We start from the raw sequence: 16,534 nt of genomic DNA, 5'->3' as shown, positions 1-16,534 counted from the left end.
ACACATTTTGAAAAGTAGCATTTCCTCTGTATGTTTAAACCTTTCCAAGAAGATATTATTACACATTGGTTCACTCCTAAAGAAAATGGCAAAATGGACATCACAGGAGTCAAGTTTGATAGAATTCATTACGCTCAAGATTGCACAGCTCATATCCAGCAATTACTCAGCACTGCAGGCTCCACCGACAGCTGAGAGTCAATACAAGCTCTCTTCCATGCGCATCGCATGTGACAAAGACACATATAACTAGAAGGTGCAACCTTTTTTCAGCAAGGCTATCCCACACTGAGCGTGTCATATAATGCAAATCCTAACAAGCTCCACATGTGAGATTGTTTGATCCTGACATTTCTCTTTGGAAGAAAGATCCCAAATCTGGATTATGATCTCAGCAATAGCTGTATCAATTTATAGCTTTCAAATACTCAGCTTTCAGAGGATTTGTGCATGAGATAGCTGTTTGAAATCCAGTTACCAGAGAAAAGATAACATAAATGTTATGGAACCACCTATTTCAGTCACCTACTTCTAGGTGCCAGAGCACAAAAGTTGGTGTCTCTAAGTTTCCTAAAAAGTTAACAGGGGAAGACAGACTCTCCCAGCAAACAATTCAAAGCAGAAGGCTGTGCTAGATCTAAGTTCAGACACTCAGATTCTACAGATTTGTCTCTGAGCTAATTTGACAACTGAACGAAAATACTCCTCCAATTTGATTTGAGTCCATGGGGACAAAAGTAGTATAATGCTATTTATGGCTACTTGTTGAGTCTAAAAATCAGCATCTTGGATGCTGACAACAGACTGAGTAGAAGGGATTAATTTTAATTTTTGTTTCAGATCACAATTCTAATTCAAAAATAAGTCATCCCCTCTGCCAGTAACAGACATGGGATATCAAACGGCATCTTTCCTAAATAGCTGGAGTTTGCTGTAGTGCCATTCCTCAAAGACCTTTCTCAACCATACAAAGCCGCATGCCAGTAGGGAATGGAAAAGACAGACGAGGCAGCCAGTATCAAGGTAAGGAATGTGCTCATTCTGGTGTCCGAAAGCTCCTGACACCACAGGTGCCACTACCAGGGTGAGACAGACAGCTGATGTAACACCATTCACGTCATCATGCAATGAATATGTCATGAGCTGACAGCCTCCCATGGTCAAGACTTTGCAAGCCAAAGTCTGTCTCCAGCCTCTTAGAACATGCATTGCACAGCAGGAAACTGGAAGAGCGAAATATGTTAAAGGGAGGCTTCAGGAAGAAAAGCAACTACTTGAAGGAGATCAGAAGACAAAGTCAAAGGAAAAAAACACATAGGTGAAACGAGACATTTCAAAGATGTTAGGGCAGCTCTGATATCTGATCCTTTAACCCTCTGCATCTATGATAGTTAAGGTATTACAGGGTACTAGATTTTGCTTAAAGCCTCTTCTTGACAGTTTTCTTTGAACTTCAGTGCTGGTAAAATGCATTACTTTAAATTACAGAAATATAAACAATAGTTTATCAAATATCTAAGCCAGGCTATATTGTGACCATAGTAATATGGAAGCTGCCATTACAGTAACCAATATAATTAATTGTAATTGTAAGTAGAATTAATTTCTTTTCCACCTACATGAAGACTAACCCTTACTGATGGAGTTACAGAATTATGTTCTTACCTTGTGTCATGCTACATTAGGAAAACAAATAATAGTTTTATTTTCTAGACCTGCTGCTCACATCTGCAATACTGCAATACATCTGTGAAGCTTAGTACCCAAGATCTATGTTATTTGGCTTGTTGCTTAGTTTTGTGTTATTTTTAGTCACAATGGAAAGTATCAGAGTACTCAAAGATGAGCTCACCAGAAGGTGAGCTGATAGGAGGTACATTTGGTTACTTAAAGTCCATGGCAGTTTTGAAAGTCTGTGCACACAACCTCATGACAAAATGTTCACCCAAGGCCAAGACTATTTGGCAAGAGTACAGTGTCATCAGCATGACTGAGGCTGAAAATGGGTACCTCAGTCAGCAAATTGTCCATGTTCTAAGACTATGGCATACAAAGGTGGTTGAGCTGCTAATTTGTTTAGTTTTACTCACTTCCACTAGAAAAAAAACACAAAAAACAAATGATCAGATTTCATTGAATGTAAAGAATTGAAAAGTTCTAGACTGAGAAATGTGCCATACATAGTCCTGAGGCAGACTTGTACACAGGCTCACACACCAAATTCTTATGAGCTCTTAAAGAATGCATATAGCTCAGAAGCAAATCTTCATGGGCTCAACTTACTGCTCTAAAATCCTTGCAGAAATTCAGTGGGCAGCAGGACAACGTAGATTATTCCACAAAGCAGCCAGAGCCCTTGGCTCAGTACTATCTCTGCTCATGCTCTTTTATGGTAGACATTGAATTATGTATTGGCCGAAAAGTGCAGGAGGGAAGTGGGCAGAGTTATTTTTTGTGTATGTGGTTCATAAAGGCAGATATTGGGAAATAAGAGCAGAAAGAGAAAGTTCTAAGGAAGGTTTTTCTCATATCCAGCAAAGTACTTACCTTCTACCAGCACTTTGCAAGCACATTCAGCTTTTCCTGCTGCATTCTCAGCTATGCATTTGTATTCGCCCCCATCTTCAGGCACAGCCTTCTCAATGGTAAGTGAACACAGTGTCCCTAATGGAAAGGAAGGAGAGATCAAATGGATGTTATGTTGCAGTTCACAGAAACCTCAGTGCTATTAAAGAACAGAATGCATCAAATGATCCAATCCTTTACTACAGGTGATCTTCAGTGCTAGAAAAAGATATTTTGTCCTTAAAAATTCGGCATCAAAATTGGAACCTTATTAAAGTTAAATAAAAGAAAAACACATTGATAGATAAATTGAGTCTTATTGCTGTTCCCTAGGATACTTAAAGCTGTCCTTGCAGCTCTAAAATGGTTAATAAATGAGAGCAGAGAAGATCCAGAGCAGAATCTCTGCTGCTATTCTTTGTCTTATGGCAGGGATAAGTCCTCACTCTGATGATCTTTTTCCAAAATTGCTAGTAATGTTGGACTGCAAATAAGAGGCCTTCTGTCAAATGACCATCTGCAATATTTTGATTTCTCTCTAGTACTCCCATAAGCATCCATGTCTGAAAGCAGAACTTCAGCTTAGTGCCCAAGTTTAAAAATGACACAGAGCCATTTTGTTTTTGCTTTAATTGCTCAGAGAACAATTGCCTGATAGTGTAAAAGATCTGTTAGAAAGTCCAATATATCAGTGGCAATCAAATTTGTCACTGTAACAAATCCATATATTTTCAAACAAAAAAGCAAAATGTGACTTCATTGGATTTGCAGAAACAGGATGCGACATAAGTTCTGTAGTTACCAAGGGAAGTTTGGTATGACCCAAGGGAAATACATTTCCTCTTAAAAAATAAAACTCTGTGAACTAAACCAGAAGCTGTTCCCAGTAGCTGGGGGACGAGGAGGAGAACTATGGTTTACCTAACCCCTCACGCTCACTTGCACTGCTTGGAATAACGAAGTAGTTTGCTCCTTGGGGAGAATCCCAGTGAAAACATTTCAGACTTAGCCCTTCTAAATATTCCTCATTAAGTGAGGGTGAAGTGTGTGCTCACTTTCTCCTTCCTTACTGGAAAGCCTGGCCTGTCACCTAAACACAGCCTGAGACATTGTGCACTTCCACCCGTTGCTGTTAGCTTGGCCACAACGCCTCCACCCTCCACTTATTTCAGCCGCAGCAATAGCTTCCCCACTTCCTCCATTTACCTTTTCTACAGTCTCTCCTAATTAATGGCAAGATTGGATAGATGATCTTTTTTAAACATTTCCCCTGTGTCCTGAGAAGTAAGGAAATTTCCCAGCATCTCTTGCTATTTCCCACCTTTCTCTCCACGTTAACTGGAGGCTGCCTTCCGCCTTCCAGAGTGCCTGATCCCAGGCTCCCCATCAAATACATCCCTTCTGATGTGGGAGATGGCACAGGCGACACCAGTCCTTGAAAAGAACAGCCCTCTATCAGAAGAACTTTGAGAGTTTACTGGCTCCCCTTGGAGACTAGGCTTCAGTTCTGACACGGCAATTATGCTTTTGGCGTTCAGATTTTTCCTCATTGTAAAACTGGATGTTATTATTCAAGAGAATCTTATAAAAAACATTCAAATGGTTCCCAACAAATTTGGTTTGCCAGACACACACAAAGATTAGAAGAAAATTAATTTTTCCCCACCTCCTCATCCTCCAGAAATTCAAGAAGCTCTAAATAATGACAATTTCCCCCCTGAGAAACAATGTGAAAACTATCTCAGAAGAGAACTGACCCCTCACTCACATGTGCTGTGCTCAGCCCACCACAGGGAGAGAAGAAAAGCCACATGCCTTCCCTGAGGCAGCTCATCTCCATGAGTCAGGCTGAGCCAAAAATGTCACGAGCTGCAGTTCCATTCCAAATGGAGGAGGGACACTAGAAAAGTATTCTTGCAGGCAGCTAGCAAATATAAATTCACATGTCTGCTGTTTAAAAAGACAACTGGAGAGCAAGCCAAAGATAACTTCCAGTCTAAGAATTTGTGCAAATCCATATAACATAATTAGAAAAGATCACACATTAGAACTTAAAGATGCTGTTGCAAAAGAACATAAACTATGGAACACATACATATGAAGGAGATCTCTGGCCATCTTACTGGAGGGAAGGAGTCTGGCTTGTAAGGATAACTGGATCATTAAGGGAACAGAACAAAGCAGCATTACTTTAGTTTTTGCTGGAGTTTTCTACCTGCTTAAAAGCCCTTCCTCACCTGCATGCTGATCAGCTCACTGAAGACATGACATAGGGTCATTCCTCACCACTCATACTGCTGCAGTGTTGTCCATACAGCATACTGCAGCTATAGAAGTTAACACCTTATGGGAAACACTTCCTAATGCAGCATGTAAAATCACAGAACCATAGAACAGTTAGGGTTGGAAAAGATCTTTAAAGGCCATCCAGTCCAACCCCCCTGCAAGAAGCAGGGACGTCTCCAACCAGATCAGGTTGCTCAGAGCCCCGTCCAACCTGGCCTTGGATGTTTCCGGGGATGGGGCTTCCACCACCTCTCTGGGCAACCTGTGCCAGTGTTCCACCATCCTCAGTGTGAAAAAAATTTCTTCCTAATATCTAATCTGATTCTACCTCTCTCCATATTACAACCATTACACTTAGTCCTGTCACAACAGGCCCTACTGCAGAGTACTGGAAGGCTGCTATAAGGTGTCCCCAGAGCCCTCTCTTCTCCGGGCTGAACAGTCCCAACTCTCTCAGCCTGTCCTCATAAGAGAGGTGCTCCAGCCCTCTGATCATCTTCATGGACCTCCTCTGGACTCTCTCAAACTGGTCCACGTCCTTCTGATGTTGGGGGCTTCAGGGCAGGATCCAGCACTGTAGGTGGGGTCTCATGAGAGCAGAGTGGAGGGGCAGAATTACCTCCCTTGACCCGCTGGCCATGCTGCTTTTGATGCAGCCCAGGATGCGGTTGGCTTTCTGGGCTGCAAGCGCGCATTGTCGGCTCACGTTGATCTTTACATCCACCAGCACTCCCAAGTCCTTCTGTGAGAAGGAGGATGAAGGAAATCTGTTTTTCCAATAGTTGCATCCTTTTTCTTCTGACTTTTGTCCCCCTGCAGCAATAATCTGTATCCTATTTCCCTCCAGTTCTTCATACTCTCCAGCAACTACAGTGGAGCAGCACATACAAAGTACATGTAGATTGCTAGGCTTGTTGCTACCACCAGATGCAGTGGTGGTATTCTGCCCTCAGTGGAGGAGTGAAGGGGAAATGTGATAATTTGGGTCATTCTCCTTTATTTAGTCACTAGTTTGCATGAAATTGTGGACAGCTAGGGCTTAGCATGAAACTAGTCAATGGTTCAAAAAAGTATTAGCCAGGCTGGGTCAGCAGTGTAAAGTGAGGTTGAAGGAGCACATAACTGTAGAAACTTAAATTTCTTAGAAAACCAGGGAAAAAAAAAAACCAAACAGGCAAAACTTGATGAGATGTTATAAGGGCAGGAAACTCCCCAACAGGCCTATGTTCTGTGATCTAGAGCTACAGTCAGTTCCCGGGGCTAGAAGTCCAATTGTCTTTCAGTGAAGTATTTGGTATTTCCTCTGCAAAAACCCTTCATGACCTAAAACAAGCTTATTTTCTCATAAATGCAAGAAAGCCCAGACTGGTTACTCCAGTTGGTATTCTGAATGCTGGCACTTCACAAATCCCAGTCAACTAAAAGAATTTGCTATCCATTTTTCCCCCCATCCCTTTACTTTTTTTTTTCAAGGAACCAGCCCACAGAGTCTTTAAAACTGTGTCACAAAGGGCAGGATTGAAATAAGCATGGATACTGGGATCTTCCACTTAAACATAGGAACTGGTGCAGTTCTAGAAAAGACCTAAACAGCCAGAGAAGGTGACAGTTTACTGGAGGCTCTGGTTTAGATACACAAAGCCTTTCCCTTGCATTTTAAACTATTAAAGGATTTTCTGACTTACTCAAAAATAGTGCAAGCCAGGTTAAAATATCTCTAGGCTTCTGCATTCTTTCCATGAAATCCCACAGAAAGTCAACTTCAGATATTAAAAAAATACACAAACCAACAAAAAAACCAGTTCCTGAGTCTAATTCTCCACACTGGCATCAAGCTGGCCAACCTCCTGACTGCTATCAGTGATGCGGACTGAAGTTTATGTCGTTCTCATTTGTATCCCATGGGATAAAGAAGTACTATGGAGTATTTAGGAAATAATAAATACCAGGCCATGAAAAATTGTGCCTAGGAGCCATAACATATTTGTTAAGGGACTTGTTGGCCCATTGGTGTTAAATTTCTAGTAAATCTCAAATTGTCTGGGAAAGATAAGTGCTAGTGTCACAGTCATGTTTAAAAATGGCAAGTGGGTTGACCTGGAAAATATTTACTAGTTACAATGGCAACAGCCAAAGTAGTGAAAAAACTCACATTGGTTTAGGAAAAGAAAAATTGTCAAATTTAATTATTGCTAATTGATAGAGTTTTAAGGAAAACAATGTAAGAAACCTACTTTCATTATTCATGAGATTACACATTTAGCTGGCAAATATATCTGTGTAAAGGTAATTTTCTTAGTCTTTACTAAAATATTTGTCTTATCTCACATTATTCTGCTTGTATTTAATGCTATATTACTATATCAATGACATTCATGTTAGGAGGAGTTACAGCTGCCAAAATAAAGATCTCATGAAGAAGCTGACAATAGGAAATCGTCACTTGGTACGTTTCTGGTGGAGTTCCTCTGTGATCAGACTAGGACCAAAGTTATTCAATATTTTAATCTGTGATGTAGAAGTATCCATAAATTAATGTTGATAAACTTACAGATGATAGAAAGAATGTTCGAAAGGGAAAAGACAGAAAGAGAGAGAAAACAGAGCAGTCCTCATAAACAATATCTTTTACTTGTTAAGTGGAGTCCTATTCACTCAAAGAAAATAGGGCTTAAGACAGTGAAATGACAAGCATCCATGGACAGCAAGGGATGTTCTATTTTCAGAAGATTTAAATGTTTAATACAGACCTCCACTGTTGTGAGGTAGAAAGAGGACCAATGACCTCAAGTAAGCACCACAATAGGAAGGTGACCTCCGTCTCACTGATGCTGATACTGACAAACAGTTCTGCTGCCTATTTTCTACATAGAATCATAGAATGGTTTGGGTTGGAAGGGACCTTCAAAGGTCATCTAGCCCAATCCCCCTGCAAGGAGCAGGGACATCTCCAACCAGATCAGGTTGCTCAGAGCCCCGTCCAACCTGGCCTTGAAAAGGATAATAAACTAACAAACAGCACTGAAGAGGATGTATTAAAAAGCCTCCATGGGCTGGATAAAGTGCATTATGGAGAGAAAATTAGTAAGAGCTTGACTTGTCAAGGTTTGAAGACAGACAAACAGAGAGGTTTCTTGATTACAGAGTCAAAGCCATTCTATCAAGTACAAATAGGGTCTTTAGCTTAGCAGAGAAAGGAAACAAGTGTATGGAAGAAGAGACCAGATAAATTCAAATTAGAAATAAGATATTGCTTTGTCTCTTGATTTAAAACCAAAACACTTATAAGAATAATTAGACATTGCAATAAATTACCAGTGATTATAGAAAATGTCTCTCTATTGGTATATTTAAACCTACACTACATGCATTTCAGGAAGAAGGAAGATTCAGATTAAAATGTCAGTATGAAGGGAAATTCTGTGGCACGTGATGAAGATGGAGTTGTGTCAGAACTGATGATCAGACAATCTCCTTGGCCTTAAGCTTTCTGAAGAAGCTTTTTTTTTTAAGCTGCAGAATCCATCTACTTTCAGCAGTGCATAGAGTTGTGTTACTTGTACTCCAAAGTCATGCTCAAAGATAATTAAAAAATAAAAAAAGTCATGACAGATCCTAGTTAGACTGACAGATACGGACTTGCACAACTGATAGGAAGATTTAGGAGTTACGTTAAGTCACAAGAAAGTTGTTAAGGCATTATTGCTAACAAGATTACCAACTCTTTATGCTGCCAAGACACTTAGGAATTAAAAAATGCTGACTTACACAGAGCAATACCAACTCAGGGCATTTCCTAAGCTACACCATCACCGCTACCTGAGCCTGTATTAAGCAGTTCCTCTTCTGTCTATATAGTCACATGGTACTAAATCTAGCCAAAAAAAAAGCAGAGCAAGCTGATTTGAAAAATGGCAAGTTTGACAGTTTTGACTTATATTCACACCTCAGTTCTCCGATTTAGTAAGGATGCCAGCTTCCCAACCCCTTTCACTGTCGTCTTCTAGAAAAACTTTTGTAACCATGCAAAATTTTTCTATCTGGATTTTCTATCCAAGAATGAGTTGTATAGCAAAACATTAGCACAGGGCACTGGTGTGCCAAGTACTATACAAATGTAAATCAAAATGGTTCCTGCTCTGAAGAGTTCCCCATGTGAGGAAGCTTGTACTCAGTCCTTATATGTCTAACTCCACTGTAATGTTTGCTAGAGCCTTCTTAAAAACTTTTTTTTTTTTCCAAACAAAAAGCCCCCTGTAACTTCAAAAAAAGAACTCTGTCATATTAAAATCAACTGCCTCTTAACCATACACCATCTAACCTGCCCATATAAATACATAATGCTCTGAGTACCCTGGTTTGTTTGTTATAGTTACCATTTATTTTGAGATTTCACAGGCAAAAAGCACACTAATATCTATCCCAGCAATGCAGATAACCACACTCTGACAAGTGTTTAAAAGAAGAAAAAAACCCAAAATCAATCCATTAATAAACTCTTACCAGGTCAGACATGTTATAAAAGAAAAACGGTGTTAGAGCCCACTTTGCCATAAAAATGGCACTTTTAAGCAACAAATCACTCATGTCAATCAGCTGGTATTATTTGGGGAATTATTAAAAGAAGTGGAGAAATAAGCACTGATGTTCATGCTTTCAAAGGGAAACAAAACAGTATTAATAGTTGAAATGTAAAATGGAAGGAATTAGATTGATCTTACATGTTGTGACTGTGACATTCAGTATGATGCTGCCCAGATTCTGACTTCTGTTTACTCCTGTAAACTTAACCCTAGAATAACAGAATACGTTGCAAGCCCTACATTAAGTACTAGAATACAGAACAAATACTGCATAAATATGCCTGAAGATTAAGGTCTTTTTTTGAGCAGGATTTAATTTTTCCTTTGCCAAAGACCTTACCAATCAGTCATTATTCCAATCCTGTTGTTTGAATTTGGACTTTTCCAATGGTACAGAAGTGGGTTAATATCCCTCTTCTCTTGTACACTAACTGCCTTGGACAGGCCACGTAGCGTTAGCCTCTTCAAATGCAGAGATGTGTGAATAGAGTTGTTTCTAACAGGTAAAGGGCCTTACTATCAGCCAGGACAAACATACCAAGGAAAGTTACTTTCAGTGAGTGACTACATAAAGGGATTTGTTGGTTTGCCTATCCCATCAGCTTGCTCCACACAAGTATACTTTTAAGTCTGCCCTTCCTGGACAAATATGCCACTTGTTTTATGAGGTGGGCATGTTCCTGAAATCAGATTACGGATTTATCTTTAGAATAAATTTGGCACCAGGAGATGAGCAAACTGCTATATCTTTTTGCTGTCTGAAAATGACAGAGAGGGTTAATTTCATAAAGATAAATCCATAGCATTCTGCAGGTTCATGTGATACTTACACTGAATAGTTTGTGAGCTAGTGGCCCATACTAATATGGGCTTGTAGCACAATAAGAAGCAGATAGACACGTCTCACTCCAGATAGAGGATTTTCTAGTATCACTAAGCTCACTAAGAACAAGTAAATGATTTTTCTGTGAGATACCTCTGGAAAATTTCCCATATGTGAGAACCAGTCATCACCACCAAACACCAGCGCAGCACAAAACCAGTTAGTGAAATAGCTAAGAATAGACCCAGTCTATCCACTTCCATAGTGGGTTTTGTTGCTGCGCATAAGAGGAGCAAGGTCATACTGAAGAAATAAAAAATGGCTTTGCAAGATCTAAGCCCATTAATGTGAGCTTGGTCTGCTTGCTCTGAATTCCTCTCCCTCCCCACAGACTCAACCTCCTTTCAGCTAAGGATGACTCTAGGGGATTATCTCCAGAGCCCGTTAAATGCTGCTCCAAGGCTGGCCGAAGGCACTGCTGCTGAAGGACATGACACTTGCGGGCGTGACAAAGCTACCTGTTCAGTGATTGGGATTTTGGTACAGGGCTGCTGAGTACTGCACCCAGTTTTATTGTTGCTCTCTATGTTTAAAGCTGCTCCAAACACTTTCTGTGAGACTAATCCATCCAGTTTCTCTTTTGAACAGTATTTCCTGATATTCATAGGGAATTTGTTATTTCTAAATTCTATTCTGTAGCTCTAATTACTCCTTCTTCTCCCTTGGTTCCATCAACTATTTATGTGTTCCTAATTAGGAGAAAATAAAAAAATCAATCTCTAAGAAAATTGGAACTTACTTCAAGTAAGCATCATGCATACCTAGTTAATTATTTAACAGCTGGCATGAAAGCATCTCACAATAGGAAAGCAGCAACACATTGTTCTCCAAGTGTCACAGCTAGCAGGTACTGTCAGGAAAAAAACTAAACTGACTGTCATGCAATGCAGCCCCTCAGCGTACCAGAGGGTTTGTAATAAGGTTTAAAAAAAAAGTAGTTCTAATCCTCATTCCATTTCTTTCCATTAAAGGAGAAAACTGTAGCATTTACTTCCCTGTGTAATGTTTCTTCCTACGATGCTCTGCAAATACGTGCAACAGAAAGCATAACATTGAAGTACAAATAATACCGACTATCTAAGTGTGATACTAGCATAATAATGCAGGCACAACTCAAATATAAGGAGTTTCTTCACTGTCTGCAAGAAGCTGTCCTGAAACAGTGGATTCCTTGTCCAGTGGTGACCTGCATTCCTCACCTCAATGGAAAGCACTGCTAAAGTGTGACATCCTGACAAAACACCAGCTCTGGGGTGTTGTGATCACGAGTGTCACCTCAGACAAACTGGATGGGGTAAGTCACATGCCCTGCTCAGACAGGTGGTAGAGCATTTCTGTACATGAGGATCACTTCACTGTAAACACAACTACACTGGATTCTCAGCTCCACAGTACCACTTTATAAAGCGAAGATGAGCTGGGGGATTGTAACAGTTAATTATTCAGCTTATTTCAGTCAAGAAAACAGGTTTCTGCAGCACCACAACAGTAAAGCTTCGTGACTGTAGGAGGCTCCACCACAGCTCAGAAGCTTTGATACAGAGATGCTGTCTATCTGATGTACTTTGATAGGAGACACGAAACTTTGAGACGCATAATTCTTTTCACTCTGAGCAACTCCAGGAAAACCCTTCAAATCTTGTTTCCAGTGTAAGGCTGATTAAATTGTAGTCTCCCACCTTCCTGATCCTGTCAGTCCTTTTAAAAGGGTGACATTACCACCAGTCAACTTCTTCTCATGTACATGACAGTTACCCCTATTCTATACAGTCTCCTCTGGTGAAAATCTTCACGTACTCATAAATAAAATTTTTATGCTACTTCAGACACATGCCAGACACAATGCACCTGCTATAATTTTCCTTTCTCCATCTACTTACTTTGGTATCCCCTCAATGTAGCACTCAGGTACCTTTTCCCCTCCCAACTGTATCGGAAGGCAGTGTTGTTTCTGATTGCATCCACTTTAAAGGAATCTTCACGTTTCAGTGCTTGGAACACTGCATAAGGATTCACATGTCGTGGTGAACCGTTGTGCGTATTCATGTGGTTTTCATTTAATAACACTGAAAATAGTCTGGACTAAATGAAGAAAGATTCACAATTAAGCGTGCAGACCCCTGTGTCAAGCTATAATTCTTACTGTGAACATGAACTTTTTTAATACAACGTGCAGCAGAGTGTCGTTTCTTCATAGAATTCCCTCAGTGTCTTATGAAACAAATATGAAGTTAAAAAGTTATTTTGTATTATCACTTATCCTGCCTATTTTTGTCCCAAAGAAAACACATTTTGTTTAGATACAGTATTAACTTTCATACAAAACCAGTCAAGTAGGGTTTAATTATCCAGAATGTGGAATATAAAGAAATAACTCAATTTGACAACAGGAAAGGTTCTCTCTGAGGGCTTTTACCAAACTCTGTACTGTTTTGAAATTAGTTAAACGCTATCAGGCCAGTGGGGTTCAAATATTTCAGTGTCTGTAAAGGCAAAAGAAGCATCTGTGGTGGGCATTAAATACACTGGAAATCAATTCTCACTATGTAACCTGAAGTTGTAGTCATTTCTTTCTACAACACAACCCCTCTTTGCTTCTGTGTTTCTTATTGCAATAAAAAGCCTGAAATATTAAACATACGGAAGAATTAAATTAGAATTTGTAAACCAGCAGTAATATTATTCTGTTTTCAGTGCTCTAAATCCTTGAAGTTCAGCTTAAATAAACATCATGTACCAGCTCCTTAAACAGCGTTAGCAATGTAAACAGCATTTAAAAATGCAAGAAGTTCAACTTTATAAAAATTACATCTGCAGGCTGTTAAAGGAGAATCTGCAAGAAATGTCAAACAATACTGTTCCTTGTGTACTCCACTGAAATAAAAAAAAAAGTGGCATCTGGAAACAGTTACTGGCACAGGACTTAAATAAAGTATTGCATTACTTTCAATGAACTAAATATTATTAATCAAGAGCCAGATATAACAGTGTGCCATCCAGCTGGCTTGTAATTCAATTAATTTACCTTCTTGAGAGATGACAATGGACTTTGATGATTTGATGGTTTTGCTGTCTAGAGTCCAGGTGACAACTGCAGGGGGATCAGAGGAAATTCGACATTGTAAGACCAATTTTTCACCATCTACTACTTGAGCATCCTGAAGCTTCTCTGTAAAGGATGGTGGTGTTCCTTTGCTTGCTGGTGGTTTGCTTGCTGGTGGTTTGCTTTCAGCTTTTTTCCCAATTATTCCGCCATCCACCACTGTGCACCCATGTTCACAGTTTCTGTCGTTCTTCTCTTCCTTTTTCACTGCTGGTTTGGCAACAGGGGCTTGAGAATTGGGGGTTGCATTCTGGACTTCAGAATTGGCGCGGGCATTTGGTGCTGGGGTGCTAGCACTGCCATTCTCTGCAGGTGGCTTTTTCTTTGAGCCCAGGACAGACCTGAAATCTGTAATTGCTGGCTTAGGAGGTGGCACCTTCTCTGGCAACGGGGTTTTTGGGGTACCTTTCTTGGCCAGCACAGAGCGGAAGTCCACCTGCTGAGGAGCATGAACTTTCCTTTCCTCCTCTGACAAGGTCTTGGGTTTGACCTGCCGCTGCAGGTTTGCTCGGAAGTCCATTTGCTCGGCTGGGATTTCTTTCAGTTCCTCCTCAGAAAAACTTTTGGTGCTGACTTTCTTGCCTAAAATGTCACGGAAATCAAGTTGCTCAGCTTCCTGCTGCCTCAGGCTCTCCTCCGTGTGTTCCCGAGTTTCCACTCGCCTCTTCAGCACACCTCGGACGTCTTCCTGCTCTTCCTCAGCTGCTCTGGTTTCACTGCTGTTTTTTTTGAACCCACTTGTTCTACCAAATGTTAGTTTACCATGATCTCCACCATCTCTTCGCTCTCCAGAGCTGGCTGATTCCCTCCCACTATGATCCGAAAAAGAAAAGAAAGAGAGAGCCAGGAAAGGGGCTGGTTTAAAAATGTCAGGGAACAATCTCAGAGCAGGAACAAAATGTGTTTATAGAAGGGGAGGTTGATTAAAGGAGCACACTCCATTAGTTTATTGCATCAATGATGACTTCAGGAGCCATATAAGGGCACAAACAAAAAAGATCTTCTCTACTCTGGCTTGGTACAATGTGCTTAGCCTGTATGATGAAAACAATTTGTTGGGTCACATTTGGGGATTAGGTTGAACAGCAGCCAGCCTGGGTCTGTAAGGGCAGGGAATTAACGGAGCAAAAAATAGAACCCACCCATGCAAGTCCCTGGGAAAAATACTCACTCTCTGAGCATTTCTGCTCTGGAAGCTGAACTCTCCCGCAGCATTAGAGACACCTGGCAGCTGCATTCTCCAACTTGGTTCCTGAAATATTTAAGTGAAATCAGAAAAGCAGAGGTTTCTCCCTCCAAAACTGTAACTTGCCTGAGCCTAAATGATTGTGTGTTGCACTAAAGCAGCTCAAACCCAGTGTGGCATCCTCCTTTCCTATGCCCAGCATCGTGGTGGTTGACTGAGTGGACTGGGTCCCCTTATATTTGGAGCCAAGCTATCTCAAATAGCTTTTACTGATCTGTTGCTGTCTACACTGGGAACAACATACTCCCTGAACAAAAATCAAAGCAATTTACAGAATGAAACAGCTGCAAACAAACAAGCTAAAGGAAAACAAATATAAAAGCTGGAAAATCAAGGCAGAGGAAGGGGCTATTTTGCAAAGCTGAAAAATCTTTCCAACTCTGCCTACTGTTTATTTACTCAAACCCAAGCTCTTAAGTTTTCTAATGTTAAGATATTAAAAGCAGGGTCTCATTTCCTTCCCTCCCCCCCCGCCCAACCAATCAGCAAACCCCATCTACATGGATTGCTCCAGCCTGTACATGTTTATATTAAAAAACATAAAAGTGTCACCATATATGGTGCTGAGTACTTATTCTTCCTTTTGCAGAGGAATACCATGGATGCCTTCTGGAAAGGGCTCCCATTAAAGAATTCATTTAAAGTGCTCCTCCCACCCCCGCCGCTCCCTCCCTCCCGCAGATATATATCATTCTTCTAGCCCCAAACGGCTCTTCTCCACTTAACACAGGAGATGCCAAAAGCAAAATTTAACTCCCTCAGGCCAGCAGTTGTGTAACTGTTGCCACCACTCCTCTGAACTGCTATTAAAAAAACAGACTTGAATTGATTAAGGACTAGAGATATCTTTTATTAATGAAAGCACTTTTGTTCTTCCCAGTTTAAGTGTAAGCTTGTAAATGGACTACAAACTCCTGGATGATTTTTCTTTTTCAAACAAAAATAATTTTTGCTACTGAAAACATTTTCTGGACATGAACAAAACACATGTGCATTGGGGGGAGGAAGGAAAGAGAGGCAGGTTTTCCCAGCTGTGTTTTCCCAGTCTTTTCAAAAGGCTTGCTAGATAAGAGCACCTCCAAGTCCACTTTGCCCTGAAGTTTAAAACACAGATTCAAGAGTGTCTTTCTGTTAGTTTGCCATAAATATATTGTCTGGCCTGTTTTTTAAATAGTGCATGGAAATACATTCCTAGATACAGTTCTTTTGGGGGGAATAAACTATAATTTCACCTATTTGCAACTTGCAATGAAGTCACACAGTAGGCAAGATCATTAACGCAGATGCAGAACTAAGTTATTTCTTTATAAAGCAAATAGTGCCGTCGCCTTTTCAGATGGATTTCCGTTGCTTTTTGTTGCTTTAGAAAATGAAACAGTGGATCAGCCCAATATGAAAACCAAGCCTTTAACACCAAGAAGAAATTAGTGAGGTTGACCAAAGTAACTGGATTGCAGAGTAAGGGCCCTGCTGGTAGGAACACATCTTATTTGTCCTTAAGACCATTAACAACAAGAAGCCATAGAAACATTTTCAACACTTTATCAATCCAACAAGTCAGAATATCTACACTAGAAACTGTTATTGAAGGCAATCCATAAGGACAGCACTGACAGCCACAACTAATTTCCTTCAATATAAAAGACAAGAGAACATCTGAGCACCAAACAGAAACTGTCCAAACGGCAGGAGAGGATCCACGTCAATGCAGAGAGTATTTAACTCAGTCCTGCACTGGAGACCTTCTCTTATGTGTGACCTCCATTTGGAAGTAAGAGAAACAGAAAGAAGAAAAGACAAATGGAAAGATAAATAGAAAGAATTGCACGTCACCTCCTCCCAACATAGACACACTCTGAAACTGGTTA

General features: G+C 40.4%; 1 protein-coding gene across 1 annotated transcript in view; it reads right to left on the bottom strand.

Annotated features, from left to right (window-relative positions):
- Nucleotides 1-16,534, bottom strand: part of MYLK (myosin light chain kinase) — a 209,714-nt gene that overhangs the window by 60,130 nt on the left and 133,050 nt on the right. The window contains exons 15-17 of the mRNA XM_086750930.1: nucleotides 14,592-14,672; nucleotides 13,343-14,232; nucleotides 2,548-2,664 (exon numbers count right to left, since the gene is read on the bottom strand). Coding sequence (XP_086607056.1) covers nucleotides 2,548-2,664; nucleotides 13,343-14,232; nucleotides 14,592-14,672 — 1,088 coding nt within the window. The remainder of the gene's footprint in view (nucleotides 1-2,547; nucleotides 2,665-13,342; nucleotides 14,233-14,591; nucleotides 14,673-16,534) is intronic.

Source organism: Chlamydotis macqueenii, chromosome 6, assembly GCF_036417535.1.
Source record: "Chlamydotis macqueenii isolate bChlMac1 chromosome 6, bChlMac1.mat, whole genome shotgun sequence".
In the NCBI taxonomy this organism is placed as follows: Eukaryota; Metazoa; Chordata; class Aves; order Otidiformes; family Otididae; genus Chlamydotis; species Chlamydotis macqueenii.
Note: the sequence above shows the minus strand (reverse complement) of the source record. Positions and strands in the feature narration are given on the sequence as shown.